Source organism: Lissotriton vulgaris, chromosome 1_2 (assembly GCF_964263255.1).
Source record: "Lissotriton vulgaris chromosome 1_2, aLisVul1.2, whole genome shotgun sequence".
In the NCBI taxonomy this organism is placed as follows: domain Eukaryota; kingdom Metazoa; phylum Chordata; class Amphibia; order Caudata; family Salamandridae; genus Lissotriton; species Lissotriton vulgaris.
In genome coordinates, this window is record NC_141686.1 from 239,326,466 (window position 1) to 239,346,812 (window position 20,347).

General features: G+C 48.5%; 1 protein-coding gene across 1 annotated transcript in view; it reads right to left on the minus strand.

Annotated features, from left to right (window-relative positions):
• The window catches only part of LOC147736415 (uncharacterized), a 465,378-nt gene that overhangs the window by 370,530 nt on the left and 74,501 nt on the right, over positions 1-20,347 (minus strand). The window contains exon 4 of the mRNA XM_086953155.1: positions 7,206-7,335. Within this exon, the coding sequence (XP_086809281.1) occupies positions 7,206-7,335 (130 nt within the window). The remainder of the gene's footprint in view (positions 1-7,205; positions 7,336-20,347) is intronic.

Here is a 20,347-nt window from a genome sequence, read left to right on the forward strand (position 1 = left end):
AGATACAACAAGCCACAGACAGGCAAGAAAAAGGCAGGTGGGCCGCAAAGGAATGCGAGTTGCGAGAAGATGGTGTGGTGGTAAATCCGGATGGAGTGCCTGTACTGCCTGATAGCTTGATCGACCCCATGGTCAGAATGATACATGAGCCAACACATATGGGAAGAGATGCGATGTGTCGGGTGTTTGAACAAGTGTTCTGCAATTCAAGGTTCAGGGACCAGGCGGACAGGTTTTGCCAGAGGTGCCTAGTGTGTCAGCAATTCAATGCAGGAAAGAAGACTGTAGTGAAACAGAGTACTATTGGAAAGGCAGTAGGTCCCTTCGTAAGAATACAGGCAGACTTCATAACCATGCCCAGATGCAACGGATACAGATATGTTTTAGTCATAGTTTGTCTATTCTCTAGGTGGGTGGAAGCATATCCAGCTAAGAAAAATGACGCTATCACCACAGCCAAGCTATTGCTCAGGGAGTTGATACCTAGGTATGGGATCCCAGAGACAATCGAAACGGACCAAGGTGGGCATTTTGCCAACGATGTCCTATTGGAACTCTGTAGAGCATTCAAAATGAAGCAAAGATTTCACTGCGCCTACCACCCAGAGGCTTCTGGGGTAGTGGAACAAATAAATGGCACTCTGAAGTCCAGACTGGGAAAAATGTGTGATTCCACAAAAATGAACTGGATAGAAGCTTTACCCCTGGTACTGATGAGTTTGAGAAGTATCCCAAATCGAAAGACTGGCCTGAGTCCCCATGAAGTGTTGATGGGAAGAGTGATGCGCCAGGCATGGGTACCCGGAAACAAACTGCTAAGCATTTCTGATGATATGGTGCTAGAATATTGCAAGCAGTTGGGTGACCAAGTGCGTTCTCTCTCTCAGCAGATTGGAGAGACTGAAGACGAGTGGCCAAAGACTCCAGCACACAACCTGCAGCCAGGAGACTGGGTGGTGTTAAAGAAACACACCCGGAGCAGCTGCTTGAAGCCAAGGTGGGGAAAGCGACGACAAGTGATCCTCGTCACTACCACTGCTGTGAAGTGCGCTGGTGTACCGAAGTGGATCCACGCCAGCCACACAAAGCGGGTATCTGGAGAAAACGCGACGGGAGCTGAAGGCAGCACAGCTGAAGAGACCTCCGAGGAAGAGAGTCCGGAGCTAGCTGACATCGAACTGCCGAGCACAAGTCGAGACGTTGAATGGTATCCCGCCGACGAACCGGTTCATGATCCAATACGAACCCGGAAATATTCTTACTTAGACAGTGAGTGGGATAGTCCAGGTGAGTCAGAAATAGAAGAAGCAGGTCAGGTCAACGAAAGCCATAACCCACCTGATCAGGAAGTAGGCCAAGTAGGGTCAGATCAGGACATCGACACTCCTCCTGAAACTCCCGAGAAGGGAGAGGGACAGTTAGAAATTAGGGCTGACGTTCATGCAGAAGAAAGAGAAGAGGTCGAAGAGCATGAACAGGAACAGATAGAACTAGATCAAAGTGCTCAGACAACGGAAACAACAGTAAAAAAAAGTAAGAAGAAAGTGCGATTTGAATCTGAGCAGGAACAGATTAGCGACCAGGCAGAAGAAATAGATGAAAGACCTGGAACTAGTCAGACAGGCAGGAAAACAGAAGTGCCACAACAAAAAGTGAAAAGAGTGCACGAAGAAGGAGAAGTCTCCTCAACCACTGGGAGGCACGGAGGAAGAAGTACACCTCGATACGTCAAGAGACTAAGGCTCAGACTAAAAACAGTCGAAGAAAACGATAAAGACCGAAAAAGGGCTTTAAGTGAAAGGAGTGCAGCCCAAGGCAAATCGCTGAGAAAGAGCGACAGAATAAAGAAACAGAACCGACTGTATCGGAGCCCTGAGTGGACGTACTTTGTGTTGGAAGAGATTGACGAGCCTCACCACAGTGGCAACAGTGACCACGAGTCCATTGCTGATCGGAGTTCGGACGAAGACCCTCCTTAAGAGAGCCGAAGTGAGCCTTTGGTGCAGAGAAACGAAGAGGGGTAGCAAAAGCCACCTGTAAGCTAAATATGTCTGATCCGAGTGTCTCTGGGAGATCCCGCTGTGGGTGTCTCAAAACCTGTTGTAAGATATGCTTGTGTAGTGTAGCTATGCTAATAGTAATGTGGATAGGACTAACAGTTTTTCTACCTTTTATGATAAGTAAGAATCCTAACTTGTCCCCTACTGAACCCGAAGCAGTAGATGTAGGGGTTGTACCGACTGCAGAAACACCACGAAGACTAGAGAGACGCGACAAAAGAGTAGGACTGACACACACACGACCTGATTTAGAAGCACCAGATGAGGATGGACTACATTTTCACAAAATGAAGAACAGGACGCACTTAAATGTTTTTGCTAACTTGTTAGTGCATTATGTAGAAGCTATGGAAATAGAGGACTGTTATGTCTGCATGAAGCTGCCAACTTCAGTGGCTGAAGGCGTGACATACCACCACCTACCTTTGACCTATGGAATATCCTGTAGTATATTAGCTAGCTTGTTCTATAGAAGCACCTTGCAGTACTATTATTCAAATGATGACGTAGTATTTTCTGAACTTCCTATTAGAGGACATTTGAACCGTGTACATACTACAAGTGACGTGACCCGCTATATGGGAGAATATTTCCTGACTGTAGGTAACATAGACTTAGATCAAGCAAGAGAAGACAATCTGACCTGTTCACTGCAAGAGCAGGAAAAGATGTTTATAAAAATGGCAGATAGAAGGAGAGAAAGGTTTCAGAAGAAGGCAAATGACGAGAAGGATAAAATCCCTAGGTGGGCTGAGCACATGGATAACACCTCAGAAAGCGAAGCCAGTCCTGCCTTGTTGCTGGATTTTGAAGGAAGGGGGAAACTTTGTATTCATAGGGAAAGGACAGAGTACTATAACAATGTATTCATCGGTTCCAGCGAGTGTGAACATAATTATAAGGTAATTGGAGGTTGGGGTTTCAAAAATGGGTCAGAACCTGTGTTTCCCGGAATATATTATATATGTGGGAACAAGGCTTATTTCAAATTGCCGGATCACTGGTATGGGAGCTGCTACTTTGGCATTGTTTTCCCGAAAATATACCATGTGAACAATGCAGCTGGAAGCGATGATGAAACTAATGGCTTAGTGCGTAGTAGACGCGAAAGTGTAGGCGAAGTTGTAGGTGATATTTTTAGTGCACTGATACCTGGAATGGGGGTAGTTCTGAACACCCATAGAATCTGCAAATTGTCTACAGTAGTGGACCGGTTATCAACGGACACTGCTGCTGGTTTCCTGCTGGTCAATACTGAAATGGTTGCGATCAGATCAATGGTTTTACAAAACCGTCTTGCCCTTGACACCCTATTAGCAAAAGAGGGCGGAGTCTGTAGAATGCTGAGAGCGCAACATTGTTGCACCTACATTCCTGATAAAAGTATTGAATTAAAACAATATGTGAGGAACATAACTAATTTGGAAAAGGAACTCAAACCATTGGAGGTTGACAGTGCCTGGACGAGACTGACTGGAGGTCTCTCCTCTATAGGTAGTTGGTTTACTAATCTAGGTAGAAATATTTTATGGAAAATACTGATGCCAATAGTCATAATAGGTGTGATTGTATTGATCATTTTTATCTGCTGCAAATGTCAGAAATGTAAGAAGAAATATACAGTCAATCCGAGGGGGGTGAAAAGAAACATTGATGAATTAGAATTAGAAGAACTGAAAAGTGCAATTTATAAAAAGGCGAAAAATCACCACTCTCATAAGGAAGCTGAAAGAAAACTAAACAATAAGTTTATTGAAATCGAAATGGACGATATGAATGAATGAGAAAAGTTGGCATCTGTTTCCTTCGTGTAGTGATGATAGTAAATATCATCAAAGAGGGGATTGATGGAGCAAGGATTCGCACGTATAGCGCTCTGCTCGTATGCAAAACCCTTGTCTAAACGGAATAATAATATTAACACCATTGTTCGTCATTTGTAAAGTGTTTTCCCTACACGCGGGTGTCCCTAGGATGCTTGCTTGTTTGTCTTTTCACGTACTAACGAAGCTTGCACTGAAAATGGCTGCTTTGCCGCAATTCAGTCTGCGCATGCGTCGGTCATACCCATGTGATGTGACGCACTCGCATTCTGGAGGGATTCTGTGCTCATGCGCATTGATGCTGAATATGGCCGCTTGTCTCTCACCACGCTCTCTGCTTACTGCAGCAGCTTTAGCCTATCTATTCTTTCGCATTAATCCCTAATGCTATAGTTATTATAAAAGTAAGGGTTGGTTATCTCTTATCGTGGTATACAGTGCGATCATTTTTATGTATGATTCTAATTTGTTTTCGCTTACTTTTCATGTACCGCGTCTTTGTGGGCTGGGTAATCATGAGCGGAGCCATGCTTGAAGCTCTGCTGGGCACCGTCACGTGACCAGAGAAAGTTCCAACTGCGCAGAAGCTAAACCTAGCCAGCTGGCTCCTGAAGCACAATGCGCCTGGGAACGTCGCTGGGAATACGGCACCTCACCTTGGAAATAGCAATACTGTTGCTACCTATTGAAAAACTGTCCTGTACTGCTGTATTCTATGCATGGGAACGTGAACCTGAGGGGCGGGTATTCAAAATCGCATATTTATCATGTGAAACTAAATTCTAGGAGGTGGTAAAGACCACACCACCTCTCCTGACCAATCACAATATGGGAAACTGTCACTTGCAACATTAGGGGGTGGTCTGAGGGTCCCCAAAATTGTATAATTACCCTAGTTTAGCTTAGGAAAATTGTCCGACTTGTCCGAGTAGCAGACCTGTCACTGACCCTACGATCTCAATAGGTGCTCATCCTGAAAGTGCTGCGGAGCACTTTGTCCATACTTTCCACAAACTCCCAAGGGGTGGAAAATCCTAAGTGCTGGCGAAGCACTTTGCTGGGGAATTCGAAAATCCAATCGGGGTTTCTGGCGGATTACTTGCAGGAGGGGGTAACGCAGGCGTTGCTGTCCGAAGCTGTGGGTGTTGGTCGTACCCTGGGAGGCCCAGTCCTTGATCCGAACCTGAGGGGTATCCTGTCCTTATTCTCCGTGAGCTGTACCTGCTCACAGTCTGGCATTCCTTTTCTGAGGGTCCCTGTCCCCGTCTTCCCAACTGACCCGTGGCCAGGGTTGGTCTTCAGTCTGAATTAGGTAAATATAGATTGTGGGTTTGCGTATCTTTTTATCTCTTTCTTTCTCTCTCTCTCTCTGATCTATTAAAGCATTCTTACCTATGTTATTGCCTTATTGCCATTGAACTTATATGTGCCTGAATTTTAGTTGGTTCCTTCTCTCCCCTTTCCTTTAGAAATTCATTGATTTTATAATCCACAGCATGTTCCCGTTTTTCCCTTTCCTTTAGTGGATTGCAGTGAAAGTAGCAAGAATAGTTCAATACTTAGGTTAAGTACATGTTCTAGGTCCCATTCCCATCCTATGTTCTAGTGTAAAGTTGCAGTGAATAGTATGTGCTAAACTTCTCCCTGTAGTTTCCCATATATTCTAAATGGTCATATTGTTTGTGCAAAGTTATCTTTTGGTATTGATTTTGATGTTTGATATATTACTCTGTGTATCGCTTATTATTTTGGCTTCTTCACTTTGAATTCTTATATAAAAACTAGAACTTAATCAGGTGTCTGTGGTCATTTTACAAAAAACTGTGGAAAGTATATTGTGGATTTTAAGGTGTATTGGATGTTAGGCCTGTCTACTTTTCCTTAACAGCTCCAGGTCCGTCAAAGAATTGCGCCTGTGGTAAGTCGGGTGCATGGTAAGCAGAGGTAAATCCAAACTTGATTACTCCTAGCAGCGTGCAGGAGGAGAAATCCTCACCCAGTTTCACCCAAACGAAATTAAGTAGTTCTTCACGCCAAGGGCCCAGTGCGTGTTAGAGAATTGGTATCCCGGGTGACCTGGGGAAAACTGCGCGCTCTAGCAATGTACTCTCATAAACAAGTGCCGGTGCTCAGCATCGGCAAACACCAGCACAAATTAAGCTGAAGTTGCTCTCATACATTCTGCTGTTAGCGGATCAGCGCCCATGTAAAGCACTTGCATTGATGGGAGCTGGTGGGGGGGCACACCACCTGTTGATGCCCAGGCGTTTCCTGGCACAGGTCTGGGCCGCTGGAACTCTAATCAGTTCTAAATGAGACACCCTCCATGTGTTCTCGCCACTTTATGCGAATTACACTAGAAGCACGTCACTATCAATAAAGCTCCAACATGCTACTTAAATCTCGACGATGAAAGTTACGGCATCCGTGAGATTACTGCCCTAGATTCTGATCTATGACAGAATAACCTCTAAAACTCTTTTTATTGTTCTAATAAACGTTCTCCAGAGGCTTGCTTCTGTCAATAATCCTCAGCGAGAGAAGCACATCTGGTGCTGACCTCTTGTGTCAACTGTAGGTCATGAGTAGAAATCATAGTAAGGCCACAAAACGTTTGTCCATCTTAGGTCGTTCAATTATATAACCCTGAGTTGGACGACAATAGCACCAGTGATTCACAGCAACTAGAAACAGCAACACTTTCATCACAGCAACCGGAAACAGCACAACCTGCATCACAGCGACCGGAAACAGCACAACCTGCTGAACAACCTGCATCACAGCGACCGGAAACAGCACAACCTGCATCACAGCGACCGGAAACAGCACAACCTGCATCACAGCAACCGGAAACAGCACAACCTGCATCACAGCGACCGGAAACAGCACAACCTGCATCACAGCAACTGGAAACAGCAACACTTTCATCACAGCAACCGGAAACAGCACAACCTGCATCACAGCGACCGGAAACAGCACAACCTGCATCACAGCAACCGGAAACAGCACAACCTGCATCACAGCAACCGGAAACAGCACAACCACAGCACAACCTGCATCACAGCGACCGGAAACAGCACAACCTGCATCACAGCACACCACAATCTGCATCACAGATGTCTCTGTATAATAAACTGCAGTGTAAGAAAACCATTTATTGTGACTTCTTTAAGTGACGTCATTTCCTTCTCTGTGCAGATCCAGCTCTGCAGCCTCCACAATTCTAGCTTTTCATCGAAGGACTTCTCTCCCTGGAACTAACTACCGTACAGCCAGGTAAGGTACCCAGTAACCTTCGCTGACCCGCGTGGCCTGGACTCACCTTCCCTCTGCAGCTCCAGGGCCCGGTTCCTCTCCTGGATGTCGGACAGGTGGCGTTCATGGGCTTCGGACATCTCCTGCAGCCGCTCCCGGTACTCGCGGTCCAACTGCAGCCGGGGGCTGAGCTCTACCTGCGAGACAAGAGGAACAGGAGCCGGACTGTGTTACCCAGGATGCTATCAGTTCTGCACTATTCCACAGCACCCACTTGTACCCAAGGAAGCTATCAGCTCTGTACTACCCCACAGCACCTTCATGTACACATTTGTCAGCGGCGTTCCACACGGTAGATCATTCCATCTTACTTGAACGTGTCGAGCACGCCGGCATCCAGGGGCTACCATTGAAGTGGATCGCCTCCTTTCTTCAGGACCGTACTCAAGCAGTGTCCCTCCCACCTTTTTCTTCGGTGGGAAAACACCTTACATGTGGAGTCCCGCAGGGCTCCTCGCTTTCACCACTTCTTTTTAATCTTTACAATCGTCCTCTCATCTCGAAGCTTCAACAAAAATCTGTCACTATTTTCAATTACGCGGATGAGCTCCAGATCATCTTCAGCATCGACTCTTCCCCTTCCTCTATACAACATGTCCACTCTGCAATGAACTTCATAAGCTCCTGGATGAATTATACTCAACTCAAACTTAACCCTGACAAAACGGAGTTAGTTCTCACTGGTCCCCACAATAACCCTTGGAACTCGCTTTTCTGGCCTCGTTCACTTGGTCCCTCTCCTTCCCCTGTTGACACTGTTAGGAGTTTAGGGATCACCATCTCCAAAGACCTCTCTATGAGGGCACAAATTAAGTCTGTGGTCTCCACTTGTTTCTACCATTTGCGCCGCATACGAAAAATCAGCAGATTCCTTTCCCACGAAGCTCTTGTTCAGGTCACCTTGGGGCTGGTTATCTCGCGAATTGATTATGCAAACCCCTTATTTGTGGGCATCCCTGCATACCAAATCAAAAGTCTTCAACTCATTCAGAACCAGGCAGCCAGGTTGGTCTATGGACTGCCTAAATACACTCATACTAAGCCCCTGTTAAAGAGCCTTCATTGGCTCCCAGTGGCTCAGCGCAGCCTTTTCAAACTCGGCTGCCTGATTCATAAAGCTCTTTCCTCTCAGAGACCCTCTTTCATTTCTTCTCTTTTGCACCGATATGTTCCTCATCGCGACCTCCGCGGCGGCAAAAACACGGAGGCTTGTGGCTCTCCACACAGGCCCCTCTTTTCTGGAACTCCCTTCCCCCTGCACTGCGTCTTCTTCCTTCCCATGCTCACTTTAGAAAATCCTTGAAAACCTGGCTGTTTTCGTTAGCATACAACTGAGTTCTTCAGACCAGTTTTAGACAGCTCTTCCTCCCCAGCGCCAAGATACCGTAGGTGAACGTGCGCTTGACAAATATTATTTATCATATCATATCATCCAAACTATCCACTCTTGCACTATTCCACAGCACCCACTTGTACCCAAGGATGCTGTCAGTTCTGCACTATTCCACAGCACCCACATGTACCCAAGGATGCTATCAGCTCTGCACTATTCCACAGCAGCTCTTGTACCCGAGGAGGCTATCAGTTCTGCACTATTCCACAGCACCGACTTGTACCCAAGGATGCTATCAGCTCTGTACTACCCCACAGCACCTTCATGTACACATCGAAACTATCCAATCTTGCACTATTCCACAGCACCCACTTGTACCCAAGGATGCTATCAGCTCTGCACTATTCCACAGCACCTATATGTACCCAAGGATGCTATCAGCTCTGCACTATTCCACAGCACCCACTTGTACCCAACGATGCTATCAGTTCTGCACTATTCCACAGCACCCACTTGTACCCAAGGATGCTATCAGCTCTGGACTATTGCACAGCACCTACATGTACCCAAGGATGCTATCAGCTCTGCACTATTCAACAGCACCCACTTGTACCCAACAATGCTATCAGTTCTGCACTATTCCACAGCACCCACTTGTACCCAAGGATGCTATCAGTTCTGCACTATTCCACAGCACCCACTTGTACCCAAGGATGCTATCAGTTCTGCACTGTTCCACAGCACCCACCTGTTCCCAAGGATGCTATCAGTTCTGCACTATTCCACAGCAGCTCTTGTACCCAAGGATGTGATCAGTTCTGCACTATTCCACAGTACCCTTTTGTACTCAAACATGCTATCAATTCTGCACTATTCCACAGCCCCCACTTGTACCCAAAGATGCTATCAGTTCTGCACTATTCCACAGCCACCACTTGTACCCAAGGATGCTATCAGTTCTGCACTATTCCACAGTAGCTCTTGTACCCAAGGATGCTATCAGTTCTGCACTATTCCACAGTAGCTCTTGTACCCAAGGATGCTATCAGTTCTGCACTATTCCACTACAGCTCTTGTACCCAAGGATGCTATCAGTTCTGCACTATTCCACAGCAGCTCTTGTACCCAAGGATGCTATCAGTTCTGCACTATTCCACCGCACCCATTTGTACCCAAGGAAACTATCAGTTCTGCACTATTCCACAGCACCCACTTGTACCCAAGGATGCTATCAGTTCCGTACTATGCCACAGCACCCTCTTGTACCCAAATATGCTATCAATTCTGCACTATTCCCCAGCCCCCACTTGTACCCAAGGATGTTATCAGTTCTGCACCATTCCACAGCAGCTCTTGTACCCAAGGATGCCATCAGTTCTGCACTATTCCACAGCACCCACTTGTACCCAAGGATACTATCAGTTCTGCACTATTCCACAGCACCCACTTGTACCCAAGGATGTTATCAGTTCTGCACTATTCCACAGCACCCTCTTGTACCCAAATATGCTTTCAATTCTGCACTATTCCACAGCCCCCACTTGTACCCTAGTATGCTATCACTTCTGCACTATTCAACGCCAGCTCTGGCACTCAAAGACACGACCACTACGACCACCACAGCACATTCTCCACAGCACCTTCTTGTACCCAAGGATGCTATATTCCTGCAGTACTCCAAAGCACCCTCATGTACACATAAAAACTGTCCACTCTTGCACTATTCCACAGCAGTTCTTGTACCCAAGGATACCATGCACGCCTGTACTATTGCACAGCAGCTTCTTGTATCCGAGAATACGATCACCTCTGCAATATTGCGCAGCACCTTCTTGTACCCAAGGATACCATCAGTTCTGCACTATTCCACTGCAGTATGTTTTGTACCCACAAAACTATGTCCGCCTGTACTATTGCACAGCAGCTTCTTGTACCCAAGGATATTATCACTTCTGCACTATGCCACAGCACCTCTTTGTACCCACGGATACTATCACTTCGGGACTATTCCATGGCAGCCCTTCGACACATTGTAAAAGTCCACTCTTGCACTATTCCACAGCCGCTTCATGTATCTGGCATACTGTCCATTGCTGCACATGTTCCACAGCAGCTTCGTGCCTCCAAGTATACTATCACTTCTGCACTATTCCGCAGGAACCTCTTGTACCCAAGGATGTTATCGCTCTCGCAGTATTCCACAGCAACCTCTTATTTCCAAGTATACAATCACCCCAGCACTAATCCACAGCAGCTTCTTGTATACAAGGATACTATCGCAGCACAATACCACAGCAGCTCCTGTATCCAGAGATCAATCAGTCAGTCATATATAAGAATGGCATATCACCCGAGAGGGTCTCGAGGCACTGGTGAGTTTGGCTGCTGCATGGTGCTCCTCAATCGAACATCTAGGTCTTGAGTTCTTTCCTGAATTGCTGGATTGATAGGGCAGTCCCGAGGTTTGGGGGAGGTTGTTCCAAGCTTCCGCTGCCAGGTGCGAAAAAGAGCGTCCTCCACTGTTTGTTCGCTGGATCCAGGGAGTGTCTGCGACGAAGAGGGAGGCAGATCAGAGGTGTTTGGTTGGTTGGTGCGTTTATTGAGCTATGCTGGTTCTTCGTTGTGTAGCGCTTTGTAAGCATGTGTCAGCATCTTGAACTGGCATCTCTTCTGAATCAGAAGCCAGTTTAGTTTCCTGAGGAGGGGTGTGATGCCGGTCCCTCTGGAGAAGCCGAGAATGAGTCTTGCCACTTTTTTTTGTATTGTTTGAAATCTATTCAGGAGGTGTGCAGTGATTCCTACGTAGATAGTGCTTCTATAGTCCAGTCTGCTGGCAACGAGAGCCTGCCTGATTGTCCTTCTGGTGTTGACTGGGAGCCACCGAAGATCTTGCGGAGCATGCAGAGGGTGTTGAAACAGGCGGATGAGACTACATTGACCGGCTTTGTCATCGAAAGCTTGCTACCCAGGAGGATGCCGAGGTCGCAGGCGTGGCCTGTTGGGGACAGGAGTGGGATGAGTTCCAGGGCAAGGTGTTGTTCCTGAAGATGAGGACTTTAGTCTCGTCAGTGTTGAGTTTGAGACAGTTGTTTTTCATCTATTTGGCGACATTCAACATGCTAGTGTGGAAGTTGGCTTTGGTGGTGGTGGGTTTTACAGTTAGTTAGATGATGATAAGGGTGTCGTCAGCATAGGAGATGATTCTGAGACCCTGTGATCAGACAGTGTGTGCCAGGGGAGTCATGCAGGTGTTGAAGAGAGTCAGTCCTTGTGGAACACCGCAGATGATGTTCTTGAGCTCGAGTATGAACGGTGGGAGGCGTATGCTCTGAGTTATTCTGGAGAGGAATGATGCGATCCATTTGAGAGTCATGTCATGTCATGTCAAAGATTTTTATATAGCGCAACTTTTCACCGTAAGGTCTCAAGGCGCTTGCAGCATAGGAAACCAGATGGTGGTGGCAATGTCAAGGAAAAGATAGAGGCGGCTAGGTGAAAGGGGGCCACTACTTAGGGAAAAGCCAGGTTTTCAAGGCTTTACGGAATGGCTGGTGCTCTACAATTGAAAGAAGATGAGGGGGCAGTTTGTTCCAGAGTAACGGGGCAAGGTAGGAGAATGAGCGCTGCCCGTACCTAGAGGTGCGCGCGCGGGGTTGTGTCAATAGAGACTTATCACTGGACCTTAGGGACCTCTTAGGGGCATACCAGTTGAGTTTTTTTTGGAGATACCGAGGTCCTTTGTTGTACAGAGAATTATGAGTTAAGCACAGGATCTTGAATTGGCTTCTTTGCCGAATGGAGAGCCAGTGCAATTTTTTCAGACATGGCGATGAAGCAGTTCTGGGAGGCAGGTCCCTGGTTTTCAATGTGAGGAAGTCTGTTGATCAGGGTGTTATGTGAGATGGTGCCAAAGGCTGCTGACAGGTCCAGAAGGATGAGGACTGCTGTTTTGTCGCGATACAGGAGGGCCCTGATGTCGTCTGTGGCTGCGATTAGGGCTGTCTCGGTGCTATGGTTAGCTCAGTTTCCAGATTGGGAGGGGCCCCCGGGATTGTGGTGCTCCAGGTGGTGGGTGAGTTGCCAGTTGATCGTTTTCTCAAGGACTTTTTCTGGGAATTGGAGCAGTGAGATGGGCCGGTAGTTCTTTGGATCGGCTGGGTTGGCGGATGGTTTTTTCAGGAGGGGCCTAAACTCTGCATGTTTTTTGTCCTCAGGGAAGGAGGCCGATGTGATAGAGGTGTTCAGGACTTTCCTGAGCTTGTCGCTGATTGTATAGCTTCCAAGGTTGAACACGGGGTGGAGGCAGTGGTCAGTGGGTGCTCCCAAGTGCACGGATGTCATGAAGGAGATGGTATCTTGTGTGGTGAGGAGGTCCCATTAGGTGCGGGGGTGTTCGGGGTTTGTGTTCGTGGGTATAAGCTGGTTGATTCTGTCTGTGGCAGAGCGTTGGGGTTCGAAGTTTTCATAGATGGGGAGATCCTGTCATGGCAGAAACCTGCAGGGGTGTTGCAAAGTTGTTGGGAGGTTGTGATGTTGTTCTCAGTGGCCGTGAGATTGAAGAATTCCTTCACGATGGTGAAGAGTTCCTTGCTGCGGTTTGCACTGGCATCAATACGATCTGCTAGTACATTCTTCTTAGTTTCTTTCAGGAGGCATTGGTACTGTTTGAGCGCTGTCTTGAAGGCGGTGCGGTCTTCTGTTTATTTGCTGATGCTCCACATTCTTTCCAGTTGTCGGATGATGCCTTTTGTGAATTTCAGCCCCTTGGTGAACCACCTGGCTCTTTCGGTTTGTCCTTTGGTGCTGGCAGTTTTTGTGGAGGTGATTGTGGTTGCACATTCTGTGATCCAATGGCAGATGTTTGTAGCTGTTTGTTGTGGTTTGAAGTGTTGAGTCTGGCAGGTGGGAGCAGAGTGCGTTGTTCCACTGTTGTTCTGATATTTTTTCCAGTCTCTGCGCGCAGAGCTGAGGGTCACGATGCTGGAGTTGGTGGGTCTTGAGATGGTGAAATGTATGCTGCAGTGATCGGTCCAGGTGACCTGTGTGGCATGTCGGTACTTGACTCTGTCACTGGAAGTGAAGATGGGGTCGGGTGTATGTCCTGCGATGTGGATAGGGTCAATGACCAGTTGTTTGATGAAAATGTTGTTCTCCAGGAGGTCGGTTGTGTTGGCGTTGCTAAGGTTGTCGAGGTGGAAGTTGAGATCCCCTAGGAAGATGTAGTGCTTGGAGTCGATGGCGATCGGGGCGATGAAGTCTGGGATGGTGTTGCATAAGCTTTGGCATGGTCCTGGTGGTCTGTAGGTGTGCCTCGGATGGTGTTTTTTCCATCTGTGTACAGTGGAAAGTTGAGATGTCCCATGATTGGGGCTGAGTCATTTGGAAAGGTTGTGCATCGGATGGTGTCCTTGTAGATGGTGGTAAATCCACCTCCATCTATCTTGGTTCGGAAGATCTGTTCCTGGCACTGTCCAGGTGTGGACGGGCACAGACTGCTTGCCTTTGGCGTGCCTTCGGATAGCCGTGCAGCCACCTCCATATGTAGTCCTGGGAGGGGCTGGACTGGAGACGGAATGGCAGGGAGTGGGAAACAGCAGGAACCGTAAAAACCCAAATGGCGGCAACAACAGAAGCACACAGAATGACAATCAGGAAAAGTAAATCAATAGAATAAAGTAACAAGCATTGGCATAGCCAATAGGTCTCACCTTTGGGACCTTATAAGTGTTTAGCCATGCAACCCTTGATGTTGTTGCACCAAGGATATTGTGTTGGATAACTAAACACTTATAAGGTCCCAAAGATAAGACCGATTGGCTATGCCAATGCTTGTTTTAATTCTGTATCTGGCTGCCAGCGCACCCACCAGGCCCCACCCCCACCAATCTTGTTTGCATGTTTTGGGAATAGATAGCTTTCTCTGGGAAGGCCCTGGCCTTGAGGTACTGTGATAGAGTTCCAAGAAAGATCCCACAATGCTTTGTAAATGTGGAGGTTTAGTCTCTAGACCAATGATGTTCAAAGTACGGTCCGGGACCGCTTGCAGCCCTCTTGACCTTTACATGCAGCACCCTACTCCCCCGTACAGTAGCAAAAGCTACTGTTTACTTGCTGAGAACTAATATTAGGGAAAAATTAGCAGGCAAGCGTTTATTTGCAGGTTAAATGAAGTAACTACTGTGGTGTCCTGCACCACTTAACTTTAGTTAACCTGCAGATAAATGCTTGCCTGTATATTTAACGTTTTTAAACCTACTTACACAATCCCTGGCCCAACCAGGACCCCTTAAAGCCACAGTGCGGCCCTCGGTCACACCGCATACCATATTTTGTGGCCCCAGGGAAAATGTTTACGAGTACCCATGGTCTAGAAGGATCGGAAGCTGCTTTTAAGACTCACAGAGGCCCTCGTTATCATGATTACGCTTATCTGCCCTGGGAACATGCCTCGTGCTTAATTTGTAAAAGAATAAGGGGCAGATTTACAAGCCCCTTGTGCCACTTTTGCGTCACTTTTAACATGGGAAAAGTGACGCAAAAGTGGAGCAAGGGGCTTGTAAATCTGCCCCTAAGCACCTGGTCTCAAAGTTATGCTCAGTATCCCACAGGCTGCACCATCGGACGTCGGGTGATCAATACCAAGGCGGCGTAGACTTGATTCCACCTCATGCATCTTACTTCCGCCACCAGACCATGGGTTCAGTTCCTGGGGTCACTCACAAGCGATCCTTCCTTGCATCCACCCAGTGCCCTACACCAGGGTGCTAACCATTAACATTCTAACCTGGTGAACCCTCCTATGTCTGGATGGCTGTCACAGGTTCGCGTTATGAAACTAAGGGATTGCACTCTTCATTTACCAAGCAATCCCGATTATTTCATGCCAGGTTTTACGCCAATCCATGAAATTAGTTTATACTGTCCTGGTGCTACACATCAGGGAAGAGTTAACATTGGGGTGCCTCGTCACAGCTGCAAAATGCATCCTCCCCCACACACTTTTAGCCAGTCATTGTTTTTTAGCCATCGTTAAGAAGCGAAGTAATGCTAATTGAACTACTGACACTACAAGTTCCAGAATGCAACATGCTATTGGCTACCACAGATCTAGTCATGGGCTAGGCATCGTCTGGAGTATTGTCTCCAGGTCTCTAGAGCGTCAGAATTGAATTTCTCCAGTGGTTGACAATGGGCAGCCTGCAAGGGGCGCCCCAGGATTCTCCTGAAGAAATGATGTAGATGAAGAGAGGGGTGCAAGAAGAGATGGACCCAGGGATGGAAGTACAGAAGAGGGGGTGAGCATATTCCCAGCACGGTGAGAAAGAGACCTGTTAGAGGCACCGGGAATAGCAGTACAGTGATGGCAGGTATGGAAAGGGCAAAAATAGGAACAGAATCGAAAGCGACATGCGATTTATGGTAGCGAATGATCAAAAACCGTGCTGGTGAACAATGACAGTTTATATAATTAATTCAGGCTAAGTATGGCAGATTAAAAACGGGCCTCAGAAGGGGGGACGAGGGTGTCTGGACGAGGGTGTCTGGGTTTTTTTGATGGCGCAGGTGGCAGTGAGGCTGTTCCCATGAACTCAATCTGATTTGGTGTGTTGTGCATGAGCAGGAGTGCAAGCACCCACTAGCCCCACACCTGGCGGACCAGTTTGCTGACTTATGTGCTGAAATTCACATGCTCTTTGAGGGTGCGCCGTACAATCTAAAGGAGAGAATGATCCACTGAGGGCGCGCCTGCATGAGTAAGCAAGATGTCCCCCCTTACGTATATGAGATCCAGGTGGTTGTCTATCAGTAGTGCAGTAGCACCGGGGCCTAGAAGTGTGAGCCCCACCGCACAGCACAGCAGTCTTTATTGCTGCATTAGGGCCCTGACCCCTTTGCTGCGCCAATGATTACATTGTATTAAATGAGGTCTTCTCATTGATTCGCCCCCCACCCGTTCAAAACCGAAGCAGCTCGAACCAACTCGCCCTCTTTCAGATACGGACTGGCCTGCAAAGAGGTGTATTTCCAGACACGCAGACACCGTGGGCATCCTCGAAGGCCCGGGCTCCAGCCTCACCGCCGGACATTTCATTGACCACTCCCTACCCACCTTTCAGAGGCACCTTGCGGTATTGAGTAAAGGAGCGAAGAAGAGAGTCAGAGACGTCAGAGAAAGGAAGGGCAGCCACAGAGAGAGCAGGGGTGGAAGCAGAGAATGGGAATGGAGAAGCGGGAAAGACTAAGGTGAGAGAATGAGGAGAGAAGCCCGGAAGAAGAGTCAGGGTCGGGATAAGTTACAGGCAGGCACGGTAGAGGAGGAAGAAGGGTTCTCGGATGAGACAGACGCAATTATGGAGGAAGGGGAAGTTGCGCAGAGCTGCCACTTTCAGTCTGAGTGTCTCTGTCGCGAAGAGGAAGGACTGGCAGCAGAGTGCTGGAGAGACCGTGGGATCCAGGGAGAGACAGAGTGCCTGAGCCGGCGTGGAGAGTCTGCCGGAGCTGCGCACAGACTGATAGCTCTAGCGGGGTAGAGACTGCGCCTGGAGCCGACCACGGGCTGCGAGATCCGGCAAGAGCCTCCTAATGCTGTTTTTTTTAAATTTTTGAAAACCTTTATTTGTATAGATGGTGACATACAAATACGGGCCTACAACCCAGCGGCCGGCCACGGAACAAACTGGAAGACACCAATAGCAATGAAAAGTACGGAATGGTCACGCAATACTACCCAATGCTGCGAGTCTATAATGCTAACTGAGCGTAACCCCCCGGTAAAGGATCACTGAAGGTTAATTTTATATATTTAAAAATAAAGCATCATTATAATAGGTAATCCGTAAGTCAGTTATCAGAATAGTCCAAAGCGGTCAAGCGATCGATGCCCTTGCTATTCTTCTTCAGTCAGTGTCCACCCGCAACCTCATGTGCCCAAAGACAAGCAAAACATCACTCTCATGATAATCAATTCATCAATGAGACGGAAAAAGGTGCAATCACTATGCAACCCAACCCGGAGAGTAAAAGAAAACGAAAATATTAGAAAAAAGGGAAAGGAAAGGGGGAATCCACGTTACTGTACCCGCCCCACGGCGATAATGGCGATCCACAATCCAAACAGCAAACATTCTTAGGGGCGGGGAGGCTAGGTCAGGAAAAGCGAAAAACTCCAAGAAAGTACCATACCAAATGGGAATACCCAAACCTCCCCCCCGGGCACTCATCCAGCGGGGATCACGCACAGCAATGGAGACCCAAGAAAAGGACAGACAAGAGCCATAGAATCAAAGAACTATCTAATAGACCCCCATCCACCCGCCCCACCCTGCACCCCTGCAGAAGGCTATGGCCTACCCCTCCCAGCAGCGTGCCTGTCGCCCTAAGCGTGAACCCGAAATATAGAATGAGATAATGTAGGGAAAGGAGAAGAAAACAGATAAAAAGGAAAAAAGGAAAGTCAAGGGGGGAGGATACCATGTAACAAGGTGCACGGCCCCCACCCCCCACCCATACAAACATTCTAGTGTAGCCCAAAACGAAACTGGCATGGTTTCAAGTAGCCATACATATTAAGGGTTCGTCAAGGTATCTCAATTTGTGGCAGTCCATAAATCCGTGCATCGAACAGCAGTCCTCCGGGTGAAAAACCCCCGGGTTCACCCCAGTCCTTTCTTAGCCATCGCCGCGATGTATGGAAAGGTAGCAAGCATAAAACAAAGCAGTGAGAAGAGGTCATGGAGCCACCGCTGGACGGTCAATGGAAGCCACCCACTGGATCTCCACCGCCGAAGGCAATGCAAGAGCTGTTCACGGCAGTCATGCAAATCAGTTGCACCGATCGCCAGCAGTTCTTCCCGCATGCGGTCCAAGCCGTCGCCGCCCCGCCAAAGTACGGGAAACAAAAAGTAACCACATCAGGCCCATCCGCATCCCTGGGGGACGGCTCGGAAGCAATGGCGATCCCCACGTCGACCTGCACACAAAAATCCCGGACCAGGGTCGCCTGCCAAATCCTTAGTGCCCGCAGGACGTCGCCAATCGTGGGTTCACACTCCCCGGTGCAGGTCCCATCACGGCATAGAGGTACAGCACCAACATCCCAGGGCGTCTCACAGCTTACAGCATCAGCCGCCATTTTGTGATTACTACGCAGTCTTTTCGAGACCGACTCCTGGGGTGGGCTCACAAGCGGGGCCCACGCGGGATCCCCCTCAATCGTCCACACAGCAGCCACGGTGCAAAGATGAGGGCCACCGAAGAAGAGGGACCGCCGGCGCCAACGCTCCGCCGGAGCCACTCTCCACCACCGAGCGATGGAAGTCAGGATGGCCGAGCGAGGCAACAAGGGGGGGAGCCACCAGCACGGCTTCCCCCACACACAACTTGCCGCACCTCACCTCTGGACCACCGGAAGGTAGACCCAGGCGCGTTCAGTTGCCTTCGGCTTTTTCGCACAACGGCCTCCTCCGGCCAGCATCCGTCCTCCACCCGAGGCCATCGCCGACTCATCTCCGCCGGCTACTCGCAGAAGGCAAGGCCCCGGTCTCCACTCCTTAGAGGCTGCACTTCCTGGGAGGACGCTGCTGCGGGCCCACTGATCTCCGGAGTCACCAGGATGGGTGGTAAGTGTCAGCAGACCTTCATCTGCAAAATGTTGTCTTTTCTGGGCAGGATGGGCAACAGAATAGGTTAGTTTGGGCAGGGAGGCCGGCGGAGCCGAGCTACCGTGCGACCATCACGATGTCGAGCTAGGCCCTAATGCTGTTTTGTAAGCACACTCGTGCTTGTGGTGGCATCCACCTTGCGGGAGCGAGCAGCGGCCAATTAGCAAGCGCTGCTGCTCGCTCCCGCAAGTTGGATGCCGCCACAAGCACAAGTGAGCTACAAAATGAGCAGACCAATGGCTAAAGGCCCTCCTAGAGCAGCGCATGCGCGCTGCCTAGGCGAGAACTAAAAAGCTGGCACACTTTACACAGAAATAGGCAACAAATGTGGCAGACAGCAAGTAGGCAGGAAACCGTCACCCGCACAGCAGGTTCGATGTGAATGGTTTAGGTTTGTGTAGGCATCACAGTGCCTGTAGGATAGCAGGAGCAGCAGCAGGGGAGCAGCTTGCATAACCTAGAAGGTCAAGGGCTGCTCACTGGAACCACGCAGCGACATCCATATGTAGTCCTGGGAGGTAGAAGGGGCTGGCCGGGTGGCGGGAGGGCAAGGAAGCAGGAAACAGCAGGAACGGCATAAACCCAGACGACGGCAACAACAGAAAGACAACAAATGATACTCAGGAAAAATAAACCAATAAAATAAAGTAATAAGCTGGCACACTTTACACAGAAATGGGCAACAAATGTGAAAAAAACTGCGGTACTATTCCACAACAGCTTTTGCTTCCAAGGATACTATCACTTCTGTACTTTTCCACAGCACCTTTTTGTACCCAAGGATACTGTCACTTTTGCACTATTCCACAGCACCTTTTTGTACCCAAGGATATCATCACTTCTGCACTATACCACAGCACCTTTTTATACCCCAGAATACGATCACTCCTGCACTATTCTGTTGAAATATAATCGACAGACGTGAACATCGCCAGCGCCATCTTGCCTAACAAGAGCCATCGTATGCACGTAAACGGCACCCATTTTAGATACCGCAGCCATTTCGTGCGTCACCCTGACCTCACAGTCATCCCCCGCGCTCTGCAAACCCCCAAGCACACATGCTAGAATCATAAAGCATCCTCAGCGCGACCCACGCCCGGAGCCACTTCCCATGCCTAATGCCCATGTCCTTTCATCCCCCTCGCACGAACA